General features: G+C 41.6%; 1 protein-coding gene across 2 annotated transcripts in view; it reads left to right on the forward strand.

Moving 5' to 3' along the window:
- LOC128382231 (partitioning defective 3 homolog) overlaps positions 1-18,443 on the forward strand; it is a 349,665-nt gene that overhangs the window by 105,982 nt on the left and 225,240 nt on the right. For both annotated transcript variants that reach the window (XM_053342215.1, XM_053342216.1), the window contains exon 3: positions 6,382-6,556. In XM_053342215.1, coding sequence (XP_053198190.1) covers positions 6,382-6,556 — 175 coding nt within the window. The remainder of the gene's footprint in view (positions 1-6,381; positions 6,557-18,443) is intronic.

Raw genomic sequence — 18,443 nt, forward strand, 5'->3', positions numbered from 1 at the left:
TTCAAAGGCAGGGACGAGAAGTTGGCCGAGTGGATTTGAAAAGGGATGAGTCTCTAATCTGGTTAAACTTTGCTTGCTCTGTATATTTTCTCACTGCCTCTTCACCCATTCTTTCTCCAACACCCCTCCCACTTTGTGTTTTCTTCTTCTTTTTTCCTTTTTTTTTCTCTTCCAGCGGTGAATCTACCTTGTGAGCTGTTTTGCTTTTAAAAAAGTGAAAGAAATGATGACTTAATGATTTAGCGAGAACAGCAGCGTAAACCAATCTCGGAGACGTGCGTATGCTTGTTTGGGGATTATATTAAGCCTGTCATCTTCCCGCTCACCCCCACCTACTTCCTCCACCTTATATCTCCTTCCCACCGCCCTCCTACCAATGCCCTCGCACACCGTCGGCGCTCCAAACTAGAGGATGCATTCCATGTGTCGCAGCATCTTTACGCATTACATTTCCTTTGCGGTGTGTGTCATCATTTCTTTCCTTAGCGAGCCTCCGGAGCCGCTCTTCCCTTGCATCAACCCCACCGTGTGACAGCACCTGAAATATGCATATGTTTCTGAAGCGCTGCGGGGTGCCATTTGAGGGTTATTTGGAATGCTAGTGATGGCAGGCCAGAGTGCTCGAGACCTATTCTCTGAATATTTGATGGTCTTAATGAGCAGGAAAAATACAGGACTAAGCACTTTGTTGGTTTGCCAGAGTCACGGCGTGTGAGGAATAATGGACGGGCAGGAAAGGATGAAATATTGAAAACTGTGTGATAACACTACAGTTAGAAGAGGCAGGCTAATCCATTGTGATGTTGCCTAAGGTCATGAAAAAGTAAGGTAAAGGTCACACACTGTCACTACTACTACTACTACTACTACTACTACTGTGGAACGTGCCACATCAGAATCAGAGTTGCATTGAGTTGAATTGTCTGCATACATACAAACAATCAAAAACCACACGCTTTGATGGATGCTAGAAAAGATCCATGACTGATAGATGGAGAGTGTTGAAGGGGGTGAATGCATGGATGGACAGATGGATGGATAGATGGGTGGTGTGTAGATGAAGGATGGTGGCTCACAGCTATTACTCAACAAGTTTAGAGTCCTTGGAGTTTCTTGTGGAGTAAGTGGCTTTCACAGTTTCCACTGCGACTGTACCTGTAATAACTTTGCGCCCCCGGTGCCCTTGCAATAAAATGATGATAAATGATAGGGAAGGGAGATGAAACCTAGTTTATTTGTGTGTGTGTGTGTGTGTTTGTGTATGTCTGTGTGTGTGTGTGTGTGTGTGTGTGTGTGTGTGTGTGTGTGTGTTTGTGTATGTCTGTGTGTGTGTGGGTGAAAGTAAGTGTGTGTTTTATGTTTTCTGGGAGAGACAGTATATGTGAAAGTTACCTCAGCCGGTGCATAACAATTAATATGGTGACCAAAGTGTCATTCTTTGCCGTTTTTCATCTTAAAACCGCACGCACGTACGCATGCATGCGCACACACACGCACACACACTCACACACACGCACACAAACGCACACGCACACACACACACACACACACACACACACACATACACATATTTCTACTCACACACTACACACACACACACGCACACACGCACACACCCAGTAAGACAAAGCTAGGAAGGAGATAGAGGTAGTAAACTCAGCTCCATAATTTCCCGCTCTTTAATTTATAATCACCGCTTATTAGTCACACACTGAATTTTAACTGTTGGATGGGAGGGCAAAAGGAAAAAAACAAAATGACAAAATGAATAAATATTTATCTTGCCTACGAGGGGTGACTTTTTTTTTTTTGTGCAGCGATTAATATTCACAGCAGAAGGCAGGCTTGGGCTTGGCGCGACTTTGGATGTGCTCTTTAATTAAAGGTGCGGATGGAGCGGACGGGCTTCCCGGCGGGTTGACTCGTGTCAGCCGTCCCTTCCACTCGGCTGTGAAAAAGCTGTCGCTGCAGATATGGATTAGCGTCAGAGCATTGTGGCGCAGGTATTACACGCCTCCGGTGGCACCACCGGCAGCGCCCGTGACTACTAATAACCTCGGTTGGTTGTACTGCGTCTTCGCGGCGGTGCTCGTCGAACGTTTGGGACGGCTGTTTTGTAACGATGCCAACCCTAATGCCCATGTTCCCTGGCAGATCAGAGGTTCTGGAGTGTGGAGTGGGAGGGGGGGGCATCGCAGAAGAGAGAGAGAGAAGAGATGGAGAGAGGTTGTCAAAACAGCGCCCGTCCTCAGCTGCTTCCTCTCCATCTCTTCTTCTACTCCACCCTCGCTGCCAAAAAGCCGGAAGGAGATCAAAGGAGGCCAACATGAAAGGCATCCCTGAGATTTCTGTTTTTTTCGGTGCCCCCCTGTCTCCCTGCTCACTGTTACAGATATGGAAATGCTGAATCCCAAATACAGAAAACTGCAGAGAATGCCCAGACTCTCTCTCTCTCTCTCTCTCTCTCTCTCTCTCTCTCTCTCTTTCTCTCTCTCTTTCCCTCTGCTTCTTCTCGTCTCACCCATTCATCATCATCTCCTTCCATCCCCTGCTCTCACCTCTCTGTCTCTCTCTTTCTCCAGCAGCCCTCAGGCTCCCAGGTAGATAGTGGTTGATTGGCAGCTGCTGTGACAGTCAGTGGAACCGGCTGAGAGTGGATGAGTGTCAGCCTTGCTCCAGGGGCTTAAGGCAGCAGCAAAGTTGTAGCTCCCTGCTGGAGAGAGAGAGAGAGAGGCCCATGAAATAAGACTCAGAGTCAGTTCTTCTCTTTTTCTTGCTTCTCTCAACTGAAGCAGGTAGGAGCTAAATAGGTTTTTCAAATCGCCCCAGAGTTTATCCCGAGACTGCAAAGTGGAACATTTCTTCAACTCACATCCTGTCACACGCTCTCCTTTCTCTCATTCCTCTCGTTTCCCACCTTTGATTTTGATATAACTTTTTTATTGTAGATTGTAGCATCTTGTTATTCAGGAGCTCTGTAAAATTCTTTCTCACTGCCTCCCTCCACTCCGAATCCTCAGCCTCATCTGTCACGCCACTTGACAATTAGCCACGCCGTTCCCTTCTGCACATCGCTAAAAAAAACAACTTTTTCCTCCTTTTGAAAAACTTCTGAATACAACTCTGCGCCCGCTGTACAGCAGCCACGGGGGGAAATCTGAGGAGGAAGAAAAAAGAAAAAAAAAACTCCAAAATGAAACGTGAAATCGTCTCAGTTCTAAAGTGGCTGTGACCAATTCCCAGACGGAGGGAAAGTGTTTGTGTGATGGCTTTTTCTGCGTCGCCCGCTTCATCCAGCTCTGTCCCAACAACAACAAGAGTTGCGTCACTTCTCCCCCTCCGGCCAAGAGTGCCCTCTCTTCTCCTCAGCACAGACGGAGGACACCATGACAACTGAAAAGAGCCTGAAGAGAGCTCAAAGATTTTTTTTCGGGGGGGGGGGGGGGGGGACTTTTTGTAATCTGGCATCTTCATACCACGTCCAGATATCCTCTACAGATGTGCACTGATGATAAGAGTGTAAGTTAAACACGGAGAGTTATGTCCTTTCCATCTCCTCGTCCCATCTCTGTTTTATGTTTTGGTCACAGCTTAAATGATTCAGAGTAGCAAGCTGCAACTGGACCTGGTAGATAAATATACTTGTTTATTCTCCAGAAAATGAGAAACCTTTCATTTTGGGTAAATTATACTCATGGTAGACTGATACTAATATGATATGCATCAGTGCTAAAACACGATATGAAATGATGAAATGATGCGCCCGCTTCTCATATCTCTACTTTGAGTGGTTATGAAAAGCTGTTTAAAATTAAACTGTGTCATACTTTTAATCAAACCTGCATGTCACATCAAATATATTTTGGCTTTTTTTAAAGATTAGTGTGGTGAGACAGTGAGAGAAAAAAGATGAAGAGATGTAGAAAAAGCCAAGTTAAAGTAAAAAAAAAGAAAAAAAGTGTTTATTGCTTGGGAATGGGAAACCAGATTGTCAGCCAGCCGTGCAGTTGGCAAAGATGATTGTTGGGGTTTTAATAATATCCTTTCAAAATAAAATCTAAGGAATTGGCAAACTTTTCAATTCGGATGCATAAGTTGGATAACAGGTAATAACTTGGAAAGCTAGACTACCAAAAGACACAAAAAAAAGTCAGATTTCTGCCCAGTGGAACTTTTCATATCTCTTTGGGTTTAGGTGCCAAACAAGCACTTTCAAGAGCCCATAAATATTGAATGCGGAATAAATGCAGGCCCATTTGATTATGAAATGGAGAGTGTGCGCGGATGGGTGTAGCTGTACATGTCAGATACCCACAGAGCACTCTGGAGCGTCTGGTGAAAGGAGGCAAGGCATAGCAAAGTGGACCTAATTAGAGGGATTTGGAAATGCGTTTAAAAATGAATCACGCTTCGCCGCGACACCAACAACAATATTCACCACTTCTCTAAATGGGCAGCTGGCAGGCAGAGGGCTTGTCGGGTTGCTAAATACCCCCAGCAACACATGAATGGGAGGCCTGATTACTTTGTCACTAATGATTCATTGGCTCGCGCATACACTCGGGGCAGTGTGAATACTTCTGGAGGGACAGCCCTTTGCTCTTGTCTGCGTTCACAGCCGCATCTTTGCATAGCTGTGCTTGTTATCATTATCACATCAGAAATATTTAGTGAGATATCAGAATATGAGGTTTTAAAAAAAGAAAACACATTATACAACTTGTATCCTCAATTGCCTGTGAAGCATTTTGTCACCAAAACACAAAGAAAAGTATGTTTTTAACACATGCACCTTTCCACATTTCCCAATAAGCTTCACCTTCAGCATATTACCTCCTCAAACTGTCTGATTTCTGATAATAAGGCCTTCTCATTTCATAGCAGCAGGTCTCTGTCCTTTCTGATTGCCTCTCTGGAGCGTAGAGCGTATTTGTGATAAACCCTTACAACCTGAGGAATGTCATTTTCAAGATTGGAATGGAGCGCGATCAGAGCGAAACGGGCGATGCCTTCGGCGATAGCGTACGTTGCACACACGTGGCATCAATACACGAGGGGAAACATCTTGGTGAGAAGCAAAAAAAAAACACAGTCAGCTTTAATTGTGCAAAGCCAGCGTGAGAAACGTCGCCGTGAATTACTGCGACGGTAAACCACACGGGCACACTCACAGAGAGGCATAAATTCAAACGCTGATACACAAACACATACGCGCTTAAGCATCATCCTCTGCATATGAATTAAATCACAAAGAAGAGCAGGGGCCTCTAAACTTGTTTATATGCAGATTTCCCCCCGCAACGGAGTGATGAAAAACACCAAATACATGGAAAAACACTTGTGCTATTTTTACCTTCAGACATATACGACGTTGGATACGCCAAAGCTGTTTGCTCCCGACAGCGACTAATGCTTTCTTTGTCGGATGCTCTCTCCACATCCATGGCCTTCCATTAAATAGATTTGCAGGTAGCACAAAGACATAAAGGAGCTCATCTCAAGCCTGTAATATACATTCTGTTGTTCTGTATATGGTGCAGCGTGTGTGTGTATGTGTAGCAGGTCGCTGCTGTATGATTGCTGTGTCTGGATAGAATGAGAGGTTAATCTTCCTGTGAGAGGTTTAGAAACAGGTTGTGCTGGCAATGAAAAGCACTTGGCACCGCTACCTCCACTTCATCACCCTAAGTTGTATGCTTTCATTGCTTGCTCTGTCTTTTTTTTTTTTTTTTTTTTTCCACGTACAGTATGTCTGTCCAGTCTCCTGAAGAAAATCCTTGACTCGTATGCGGTCAAATCCACATTGGCTGATCTCGAGAGGAAACAGTTTAGTGGGATTCTAGTGTTTCTCTCACACCGCAACCCACACTGTCATCTCACTGTCTCTCTCTCGTTAAGTGGGCGACTTGGCTGCAGTGATGAGCAGTGTGTGTTAGACTCAGATAATTACGGGATGCTGCGGGGAGTTCTCCCTGTCTGGCCTGGGAAATGTGGCAACGTATCACCTTTGTGGGGATGGAGCAGCTGCAGGCTGTGGGAGCCAAACCTGGCAACACAGGAGACCCCCCCCCCCCCCAACTCTACATGACTGCAGATGTTGCAAGATTAGACTGTAGAGAGAGAGGGAGAGAGAGAGAGAGAGTATGCATGGGTGTCTTACTGCAACACTTACAACATGATTGAGGGATTAGGGCTGATACTTTATGCATATTATTACACAGATATACTACCTGTTTAGAAGGTGTATGTTTTTATCTGTATGGATACACATTCCTACACTGCATATATAGAACCTTACACATCCACACAGTCCGAAACCATCTCTTTATTCCCCAAAACACACAAACTAACACACAGATTTGTTTTTTCTTTTCCTTCCAGCTGGTAGCAGTATATGAAGAGCAGGATCCTCACAACGGAGGTGACGGTACGAGTGCCAGCTCCACAGGAACACAGAGCCCCGAACCCTTCGCCAGTGAGCTGAGTTCGGCGTCGGCCTTCCAGCCCTACCAGCCCAACAGTGAGATCGAGGTCACCCCATCCTCCCTGCTATCAAGTGAGTGCAGAAACATTGTTATCATGAAATTACAGTATGTCAGCACTAAATATAAACACTCAACAGAAAAACAAAGCTATCATCATGTTTGGTTAGTATAATACATGTCAGGAGAACACAAAATTAAAATCTCTGTTAAACTCATTCACACAACTTAACTTTTTACTTTACTATAATATACTTTTTATTACTACTGTGTCAGCAACACAAAGGTAACCCTACAACTACAATGTTCACAACCTTTAAAAAAAACAAAAAACAAACTCAAATGAAGTGTTTTTTTAAAAAAAACAACCCAAAAACAACAACCAACTAACAACCTACTGTGGTCTTTTTAATGCAACTGCAGTGAATCATTAACAGTAGCTCGAGTATCACTGTAAGGCCTTAGTTGCTCACATTTAAGAATGAGTATGTAATCTATGCCACCAGCGGAACCTCAAATTGCCAGCCTTTAAATGAGAAGGACATGAAACCTGACATCTGGAAGCTAAAAGTGGCTTAGAAACTAAAGCATAACACAAGGAACTGAAAGCAAACCGCAGCTGAACCACTGATACTCATATTAAGCTAAATTACAGTCAAAAACTGACCAACTTTTGACCAAGTTGTATTATTGTTTTAGAACCGTCCTGGCTGTCAAAATGTCAGATTGAAACAAAATTCCTACAAAATCAACTTTTTTGATGAAAATCCAAACCAGAGACAACAAACTGGCTGCTGTCTTTTTTACTGGACATGCTTCAGGTGTATTGCGTGGAGTCGAGTGTCTGTCAAGAATGTGCAGTGCGTCCAGGGAATGGCAGCACTGACTCAGACAGACAGGTAGAAACCGAGACAAAGGAAGGAATTGAGACACAGTTGGATGCTCAGTCATGCATGAGCAACAACACACATGCCAGAGCAAGCTGAACATACACACACTCACACACAAATACACACACACACACACAACAATAAAATGGCACACACAAGTCAGTGACTCAGATGTTGCCCATGTCCACGTATTCACATCCCATGAAGTGGAACCAGTGAGCTGATGCAGAGCTGTCTTAAACTTCAAAGGACATCTAAGACATGTAAAGCCAGAACTCCGATACGGGCACGGTCTCACACACACACATGCACATGAATGAACAGTAGACTTTACTCTCTTGCACTAACGTCAGAACTCATTCCAGTCTTTCTCAACCTGCCTGTTAGACTGTGGAGATTTATGGAAATTGCTCCCAAGAATGGTGCAAGGACAATATGAAAGGAAACCAGTAGCACAGTGTGAAAAGCAGTTTTTTTTTGTTTTTTTAAAAGTTATCTGACCTGCTGTCAGCTTGGTCCAAACAAAAACACATTTGAAGCGGTTACTCGGTTTCTGAGACATGTTAGTCTCTTCTCATCTGCCACTTTGACAAAAATCTGGCAGAGCTGACATTAAACTCCTAAACTGTCTGTATGTAGTGAGAATATTTCTTAAAAACACTTTCTTCAATTGGACATACTAGATTCAAGGCCCTATGTTGTTAGGACTTAAACAAGGCAATTAACCTCTCGATACCCTTTCCTTTCTACCTCTGTTTATAGGTAGAAAGTATGTTTCACCTTATTAAGGGCTGCCCCAAACCAGTTTGAGTGCAGTGGAAGTGTACAGTAATCTCTGCCTAAGGGAGACAACAGTGTAAGAAAAACGCAAGATACATTATAAAAGTTCAGTCTTGCTACTTTGCCATGAAAGGCTACAGTATAGCTACATTTCCTAACCCTGCCTTTTCATGGTTAAAATCACAACATTTACAGCAAAGTGACACAAAAGGAAGCACCACTTTGTTCCTGCTTAAAATGATTTGATTTGTATTACCATCATATGCAACCATCAATCAATTAAAGAAGAATGTACCCTCTAGTTTAAAGCACATATTGATTGTCTATGGGATTTTATGCCCTTCCAGTAGCTATAAACCATATGGTAACTTACCTGCTGAATGAGAAAGGCATACATCAGTGTCCATGGGGATGGAAGTTTCCTGTTCATGGAGACTATATAGCATATAAAGGACAAGTGAGAAAGGTATGTTCAGAAAAGTTGTCCTTTTACAGTAGCTTCCCCTGACCCATGAACTCCTTAAAGGCTGGACACAAAAAGTATGAGTTTTTGTTGTCATGGAACCTAATCAGAACTCATGATTTAAAGTTAAAGCAATGCTTGATATGTAGCTCATATTCAGTATTTTTTATTAAAAAATGCCGCACATTTTGTAGTCATTATGATACAACAATGGAGAACTTATGCAAGCTCTGTTGGATTCACCCACACAAACACAGACTTGTATGACTGTCCCTGACTGACCCTGTAAATTGTACGTTTAACATTCTACAAATATAATACTGCAAAATTGCTGCAGAAGAAGAACTGATTGCCTCCTACACACTACGTCTTCTATGGAAATAGATATTTCTGTAGCAGTTTCTTAGCAATAAACACAGTGAAAGAGAAAAGTAGGATTGACAGACTGGGGCTGGATATATAAAGGATTCAGGCAGGTAAGGCCATGTTTTGTTTTGTGGTAGTTTACCGAAGTGCATTATTACCAACAAGATACAATTGAGATTGTATTGTTTACAGGGTATGTTTGTTCCTTGGAGATCGTGTCTAATGAACACTTACACTTCCCCACTTACAAGTTCCTACTTTAACTCCAAATGTACTTTGCATATCTTTTAGAGGTAGAGAGACAGACAGACAGACAGACAGACAGACTGACTACCAACACATACACACGGACAGGCATATGAACAAGACAGACAGGCGATAGTCCCTCCAGAGATGCAGATGAGCAAATTACTGGCAGCAATATTGCATATCAGACATCAAAGTGTAGCCACGGCGCCCTTGGCAGCTGTGCTCTGAGGCAGAGAATTATGGCTATTTAAAATCATCATCTTTTAGAGCCATATTGATTGTTTTTCCCCTCCTACAACTCCCAAAGTCCCAAACTTTCCCTCTTGCTTTTTTTTCACTGTCCTCCACCCCTCCCTTGCCTCTGCCTTGGGAGCCCGTTTTAGATTTCCATGCTAACATGTGGCGTGCAGGTCAAACTGCTAATAATTGGATTGGAGATGAGATGTAAATTACAATAATGAATGTAATTTTCCCGTAATTACATGGACGCCGGAGCTGCCTCTACTCGCCACTACATTCTAATCTTTCAGAAGTAGGAGAAAATATCTGAAACTTTAAGACCATACCAGTGGTTCAAGGCCACTAAATCCTTTTTGCTCACAGCTTCTATTACTGGCAACCAGGTTTTTCTTACCTTAATGTGCCTGCACATTGGTTTCAGTTTATGAGTACATTATCAAAATCAACTCATAGACTTGAATCTTGCTCAACAATGCTACTGCATCATAACGAAACACATGTTCACAGTGGTTTTCATTAGAAAGCAGTTACATTGAAGATATGTTTAATGTGTGTTAATCATGAGTGATCTGTTAATCCTTCCTGGTGGTGCATTAAGGCCCTGAAGTGAAGATCTGACGACAAAACATTGCATCCATAGTCTGTGATGTTTACAAATATTTTGACAGTTACCAGTTAGTTGTAATGAATGGTCTACAAGAAGTCGAATTTAGCTACATGACAGCGCACCAGTCCTATACAACCAACTCAGATAATAAACAAAAAGTACTTAGAAAAGAGGTAACTTTGCAAAGGAATGAGGCGAGCACAGTGAAGAAGGGAAAGGGAAAGAAGAGAGAATATTTCTGCTACATCATCAGATCAAGCAGAAGACCAGCCTCTGGAACAAACAGACGGCAGCTGGTGGTGTAGATGTAACACATGCCAAACTATATAATCAACAACAGACTGTTGTTGTTGCCAGGGATGGGAAAGGCAGCAGTGCAGTGGAAGAAGCTACATGTGTGAATAACCATCTTGATTCCAGTGAATACTCTCTGTTGCTGCTCAAAGACTTTGTCAGAGGTATCTTCTATTTGACCCAGGAGTTGACTTCATATTACTGACAGTTAGGTTGCTATTTGCCATAGTTTCCCCATGTTTAAACAGTTGTGGACTTCTGGATTCCTGGGTGACAGAAATGGTGTAATACCTCATTGAGGAAAATTTAATGAATGGAAGTTAAATATTAGTGGGCAGCTTGGCCAAGTGACAGCTTGGCCACTAATGATGGCTTCACCCTCCTCCACTTTGCCTCCTCCACTTGCATACAGAGAGAAACAAATTAAAAATGTCCTCTGGTGTTTATAGGGTAAACTAGACTCAGTCATGAGTGTCCAAATCATAGAGTAATGCACACACACAGCTGAGGTCACAAGGATAAGATAGTTAGTGAGTTGGTGGTCAGCTTAAGCCGGTTTCCTCTGTGTCAAAATGTTCTCAAGGATCAGTGTAAATTACCTCCTACACACACTTGCATGTGTGAAAGTAATATTTAAGAGATCATAGAAACTGTTTTTTCTGCCAGTGATCTTTTGTCCCAGAGCTTGACTTTCAGTTGTTCCTTGACTGTGAGGAGTTTTATTCCAAGCATTTTTTTTAAAAACTCAGTGGCAGTTGCTCAGGGTGTACAATCAGGAAATGGGAGTGCTATTGACAAAGGTTGAAAGTACACTGACATTGATGTGAAGAGGCTTTTAAACACACAACAGAAGATCACAGTGATTGCAGTGATACTTCTATGATTGACCCCCTGCCAACAAACCCTTCTTTGTTCAGATCACACCACAACATCAGCCAATAATGTGTTATTTTGCTATTTACACCTTTATCAACTTTCAGCCCCAGGGTGTCAAGCTATTTTACTGGTATTCTTGTTTATAAAGAAAGGTGTAGTGACAAATTGTCCATTTCTCTAGTGACCTGGTCCTGTGGTCCTTGAAGCTCTGCAGTGACAGGGTTGCTGGGAGGCCATTACAGAGATTGGCTTTAGAGGGGGTAACGGTGGGGAGTGTAGACACCTTCGAAGAGGAGGGCCTTCATCTAATCAATTTGGCTTAGTGCTCTGCTAGTGAGGAGGCTCCCTGCCGCCAGCCAAGGCCATATAGAAGTCACTAAAGCAGAGGGGATGCACAATGACACAGACAACTAGAGATGAAACAGTATGGAAATTTCAAATCATGATTACAGTTGCCAAAATTATCAAGGTTATCAGTATTGTTGAGGTGTTGTTAAAATGTGCTGAAAATGTTTTTTAAAAGTACTGAATGACACACTGAAATAAGAAAAAGTTATATGTAACCACAGATAAAATTAAGAGCTCTAATTTTATGCACTTTTTATTTGTAGAAACATATAAACAACTTAACATAGCCAATACCTAATGTGATGAAAACCCTATAAAATGTGCATCAACATTAAAGATGGCACCATGTGGCCATGAGATGTAACTGCAGTTTGCAATGCAGCAAACAGAATAGCCTTTCTTCTACTGTATGTAAGTACTGTATGTATTACTGTTCTCATTAAGATGTTGCTTTTCTTTTTTTTTTCATGTTCAGCAACATGTAACAGCTCCTTAGATGCCAAAGTCTGAATAGATTCTTGTGTAAAACAATAGCATGGGCTGTGTTGGTGTGGATGTGTTGTTTAAGCTCTGGTGAGACAATGAAATACAATCCAGTAAGTCCAGCAGTTTTTAATATTCAGACTGGATTTTACACCTCTGGAAAGTTATCACTGCAGCACTGTTTATTAGCGGGCACATGTGGAAAGTGTCTTTTTGTCTCCCAAAAAAGTATGAATGGAACCGCACGCATGTCCACAAGATCACAGCTGTCTGTGGATGCGGAATGCAGGAAGCATGAATTGGCCTTTACTTCTCTTAGAAGGCTGTAAAATCTCTGGAGTGCTGTTACTGCCTCCTGCCATGTTTTCATAGACATAAAATAAACCCACATTGTGTGCTGCACCTGCACACCTGCATCTGGGGGACTGTTGCTAACTTTGGTTTCTGCTGGACAGTATTTATTGTGATTTTTTTCAAAATGTGACAATCAAACATGGTTTTAATGATGAGTAAAATTTAATACAGTTTAATTAGGAATTAGGAATTTTGCTTAGGTTGATTGTGAAAGGGGTAACCGTTTTATCCCCACGTACACATGCACATGCATATTTTGTAGTGACCAACATGTTGGGTACTATGATTTACAAATTTGCTCAATTAAGACATTGATTTTCATAGGCACATGCTCTGAGACAGTATTTTTTCATCTGTTTCTTTCTTTCTAAGATTTCCATCACAGATTTAAGCCCATGAAGTGGACTGCCACTCCATCAAGGGCTTTCCCAGTGGATTTGGGTGACTTCCAAAGGCAGTGATTGCCCATTATAGATAAACTACCAGGTTTAGGTTTGGAACCATATGCGGTTAGGTCTGATAGCAGGCACTGATACTTATCTTTCTCATCTGCCCTCTCTCTCTCTGGTCTAGAACTACTTCTTCAATCTCTCACTTCAGCAGTGAGCAGGTGATGCAGTATGATCTCGGGGCTTTGATATCGGTAGAATCACAGAGTTGATAACAGCAGCAGTGTGCATCTGCTGATTGGTCCTGTCTGATGGTTAACCCATCTCACATCGTCTGTCTCTGTCTCTCTGTCTTCCTCTCTCCTTCTCTCTGTCTATCAGCCAGGTTCTTAGAATTGTGCTGAGACATACAGTAAGTTATAAACTTTTATCGATTGACATTTTAAACTTTAACGAGCACTGATTTGATGGGATGTCAAGCTTTCTGTCAAAATAATCTAGGGTTATTTGACGCCTGAAACTTTTTAAAAATCTGATTGTCACAGTGCTGTATTTCAAGTCTACAATCAAGACTATTGGTTGCCAAAAACACAGATTCTCACTAGCAGGGTCTTGATAGTTGGCTTCAGGGGCCCATTAAGTACAGCACCCACAGCACACTAAACATGATTGCTTCATTATTTACCCAAATACAAAGAACTTGATTTAGGAATTCTTGTACATAAGCATTATATAAACTAAAATAATAAAGTTCTTAAAATTGGATTTTGGAAGGTTAGATTCCTCCTGATGAGCAGATTGGCACCTTGCATGGTAGCCCCTATCATCAGTGTATCAATGTGTGTATGAATGGGTGAATGTGACATGTAGTGTAAAAGCGCTTTGATTGGTCAAAAAGACTAGAAAAGTGCGATATAAGTACCATTTACCATTAAACTTAATAGACCTTATGTTAGCAGTAATTCTTACCTTCCCCACCACACCACCTTCCTGTGTGAAACTAATCTCTATGGTTACAAAAAACAAAACTGCAGAATCAGAATGAATATAAGAAACACGCTCCATTCCTCACTGAGTTTTATCATTACAGCCAATGGAATTGCCAAGAGACAGGCCACAATTCCTCAACTGGTGAGCTTAGGTTTTCTTTGTTTCTTTCTCTTTCTCTCTCTGTTATTTGGCTTCAGTAAGATGTGATGAAACAGCCTTTTTTAGGACTCTCTGTTTCTTCCTTCTCCTCTGCGCTGCGATGACGCTATTAATCGTCGTGACATGCTTGTTGTGACAGGCTTATCCCCTCAGCTACAGTAACACCGAACAACAACCAACCATTATTTAGCTCTGATTCACCAAAGAAAATAAAAAATAAAAAGCTTAGAGTTATGTACTATATTTTCTCTGTTCTCTCGTTTATTCATCTACTTCTGTTGTGACTGGCTATGTAAGCAAATTATCATCGTACCTACCAATATGAATTTCCCCAAATTTCTTGCCAATGTAGAGATGTGAAAGAGAAGATGGCCTTAAAGATATGTTCATGGCTAGACTCTTAGACCACTAGCATACATACTGTATACAGTCATGTCATGGTGGCCCTTCATAGATCTATTCAACCCTTCTTCACCGATGATCCACAGACACTCCATCTGTGCATAACACCTCTCAAAGTAGCTTCATTCGCTCATACTGGAGTTAAGTACACACTCAGCAGTGAGGATGTTGGGATAGCGAGCTCATCTCCCTCAGCTAGCTCATCATTAGCAAGCTGAAAGCACTTTTAAACCCACTGGCCCTCGTGAGACTTTGAACTGCCTTCCTCTACCTGAGTTAGTGGAGGGGCTATTAGTTATGTCAACTCTTAATCATACTCACGCTTGTTGAGGGAGAGAGAGAGAGAGAGGGCGCCCAGGGTGGGTCTTGAAATTGCTGAGGAGTGGGCGTTATGTTCACAGTCATTGGGAATATTAGTCATAAAAACACTCATACTGTCATAATATCGTCCAGGGCTTATTATAGCTAATTATTGCAACGGCCCCCACTGTTAAATGGTGAGGATGGTGTTTTGGTAATGAAGTGTGAAGTGCTTGGAGTGATAAAAGTCTCCACTCAGCATTGCTTTCCAGTAGCGGTATGGTATGGTACTTTATGTCATGTGTCATGCAATAAAGGTGCCCAGCCCGTATGTGCTTACATGACACAACAAACATGAGACCTCTGTACCTCTGTATATGTCAATCAATGTCAAACCAAGTATGAAAACAAGTGTAAAACTAAAACAATAACCTAGGCATATCTGAGGCACAGACTGTGCCTTTAACACATCAAACATAAAGTGCCATCATACACTGTTGGTTAGCATTTAACACAAACTGAGCTTTGAGACAGTAAACTGAAGTCTACATTCATCCCACATTGGAAACAAATCACATACTGCAGTCATTTTAAGGAAAAGCTTATATCTAAGATTGTGATATCATGGACAACAGAACAAATTTTCAACCTCTCACAGATCCCACAGGTGACGCTCTCTATTCTCCTCTGTAAGTGAATAGAAGTGTCCAGTTTCCGCTGCCAGAGGCAAGATATATCTCCTTACACTGGTCAGGTTAAGGGTGATCAGTGCTCAGGTTGGTAAATCGCTCTCTCGCTCTCTCAAGATTTATACAACTGTGTACCAGTTTATTAACCAACTCCCCTTCATAGCTTAACCTTATTAAGGACAGCTTCCAGTGTTATACCTGCAGAGTGTGATAAGGCTTTTATTCAATCTTCAAAGGTAGATGAGCACCTTATTCTAAGTACTATAATACTGTAATAGTCAGTGTATGATAGAGGCCTTGAAACCGAGATGAAATGTAATGAATGAAATTTGTGTAACTCTCCCTTCTTCTTGAGATGCGTAGCTTGAGTTTTATCTGTTTATCTTCATTCTCCATTTACTACATCAATGGCATGCAATATTCAATGATCATCATATTCTAAAGTCAAAAGCTTTCAGTAAATCTATGAAACTACTAAAAGTAGACAACCCCCTCTTGTACTCTAGTAGTTTGAACTTTTGTGGAGATGAGAACAGATACATCAGGGTCAAAACAAGTGTTCACTCTATCACTCTATCTTAGCTTCCATTTTTTCTTTACACCATGTTGCCAATTTCCTCATCCAAGGTATCTTGAATGTCCTTTTTTTCTTTTAGTGTTTGAGTGTTTGAGCGAGTCCAGGTTTTAGACAGTCTCTGTTTTCAATGACTAGCTTTATCAGCGAGTCCACTCTGTCCACTTTGGAGTTGAATTGTCTCTCGAACACCACTTTTCTCATGTCCATTTTGCTGTTGAGCATCCTCAACTCCTGTAGCATTCTGTTTAATAATCCAGAATCACCATCCTTCCTTTCTTTTGGTCTCACAACTGACCCAAGTGTCAACATTATGAGCACTCTTGATTTCCATGCTTAGATTTACTGCTTCATTTATTTTACTTGTTAAGCACAGCTCATTAAATTATATTCATCAAATAGTAATTGAGCGCCTGGTCAGGCAGCCATCTTGCTATTATTACCTCTGCCAGGATCCCAATGAAGCCATAGCCAGACAGCTGAATCATTGTGTGTGTATGTGATTGTGCGAGTATGCTGACTGCTTTATTACTTCCTGAGCCGAGCCGAGAGCAGTACTGCAGGTCACTTGTGTCACATTTAAAGCAACACTGGAGCAGTGAGGTTTTGATTTGGGAAACAAAGTCATCTAACACTTTCTGACACACAGAAACAGATTCAAATGGTGACAAGTCTTAACCCTGGAACAGAGAGCATGGGAAGGGAGTCAGAGTTTGTTTGCACTGACTCTGGGGTCATCTCAGTACCAAAGACACTAAGCAGAAGGACATTTAGGAGAATTATGTGTCTGAAATATGGCATCTCAGTCTATTTCTGACTTCTCACAGGACTCTTAATGCATGGTTTGTTTACCCTCTGTGTAAAAGCTAACATATATATGCAGCGTTGACATAAACCCTGCTCATAAGGGCTCTGCTTTGAGGGATAATTTTGGGGCTGAGATTTAGCAGTTTATTAGAGGCAGGAAGTATTAGTGAGGAATTTGATTGCTGTGTTAACAGAGTCATCTGACCTTTCTTCATCACATTCATAGTAAGCCTTCAGGGTATCTTCTTCTCACTTAGTGACCACACACTAAAAATATCACAAAGAGTTGCTGTTGCCAAGTTACAATTAGAACCTTGCAATATTAAATTACAGCAACAATTGAATAAACCAAAATAAAGTTTGACATCCTCATCTCTTTAGTTATGAAAAATGTCTGTGGGAGTTTATCACATACTTGAATATAAGCACAAATGCTGGTCTTGGTTATTCTGTGCGGCCATTCTGATGATGTTTTGTAACTTCAGCAGAAAATTAATTATTTAACTCGCTTCCACTTCCTCCTGTGTTGGATCATTTGTTTGTAGTTGGATCCTTCCAACACAACCTAAATAACAAGTTATTATACCAGACATTTCTCTCACTTATTCACCTCCAAATTAAAAAATGTCTCCCTTCTTCTAAGCAAGTACATGACTCTGAAAAACTCTTTTCTGCTAGAGTACACAGTTTGAATTTACAAAAAGTTCACTACATGTTAGTATTTCTGTTCATATGTGTTATATTTCTGGACAATAACAAAAATGTGGAACATTCAAACAATGGATGAAAAGAAGAGGGAAAAAAAGTCTAGGCTAAATCTAAGAACACATCACTTTAACAATACAAACAATAATTATAATGATTACACCTCAGTATAATTAGCATAATTGCGACGCCTTTCCTGTCTATTCAAATTTTAAAATGTTTAAAAATTGTGCTACACAGTAAATCTGTCTGTGTCTCTGCTGCTGTCTGTCTCTCTCATTAGTCAGTGGGAACGTCTGTGGTTCATTTACACTGTGTATGACATGTCAAAAGGAGAGGGTCATAGTTGGCCAAGGGCAATGCCTCCTGCTCTCGGCACAATAAGTCCACAAAGGGTTAGAGGTGTTTAGCATCTCTTTGTCTCCTGACTCTCTGTCCCAACGGACCTGCAAACAATCCCTCCACTCCTCCACCCGCCTCATTAGTCCCTTTGTAAAAGGCTGCCACCCCTCTCTCTTTCCCTGCACCGATCTGCTTCATTGTCTTCCACCGGGAGGTCACCTGTGAAGTTTGTCTGCTTCAAAGCACATGTGAGGGAGGCACTCAGAGGCATGTGCAGGCACATACTGGCTGCCACATGTGGCTAGAAATACACACATGTTTACACCCACGTCATGCAGGCAGACAGGCTGTGTGCAAGCATACAGACAGGACAGGTTAATTGTTTTCATTGTCATAGTTAAAGGGGTTCACAAAGCAACAAACACACACCTAATTACATACCGCAGAAATGCTCTGCTTTAACGAGTAATATGGACTCATATCCAGTCCTATAATATCTCCACCCACCCCCTCACCCAATTTAGTAAGGGATGTGATACTGTCTATTACAGTAACTTACTTAGACTCTTTGTAGGAAGAAATACTGTAACATGAGGCTAAAATCATTTCTCACTCCCTCTAATACACAGAAATACCCAATGAATGACACACAAT

The sequence above is a fragment of the Scomber japonicus genome, chromosome 21 (genome assembly GCF_027409825.1).
Source record: "Scomber japonicus isolate fScoJap1 chromosome 21, fScoJap1.pri, whole genome shotgun sequence".
Lineage (NCBI taxonomy): Eukaryota > Metazoa > Chordata > Actinopteri > Scombriformes > Scombridae > Scomber > Scomber japonicus.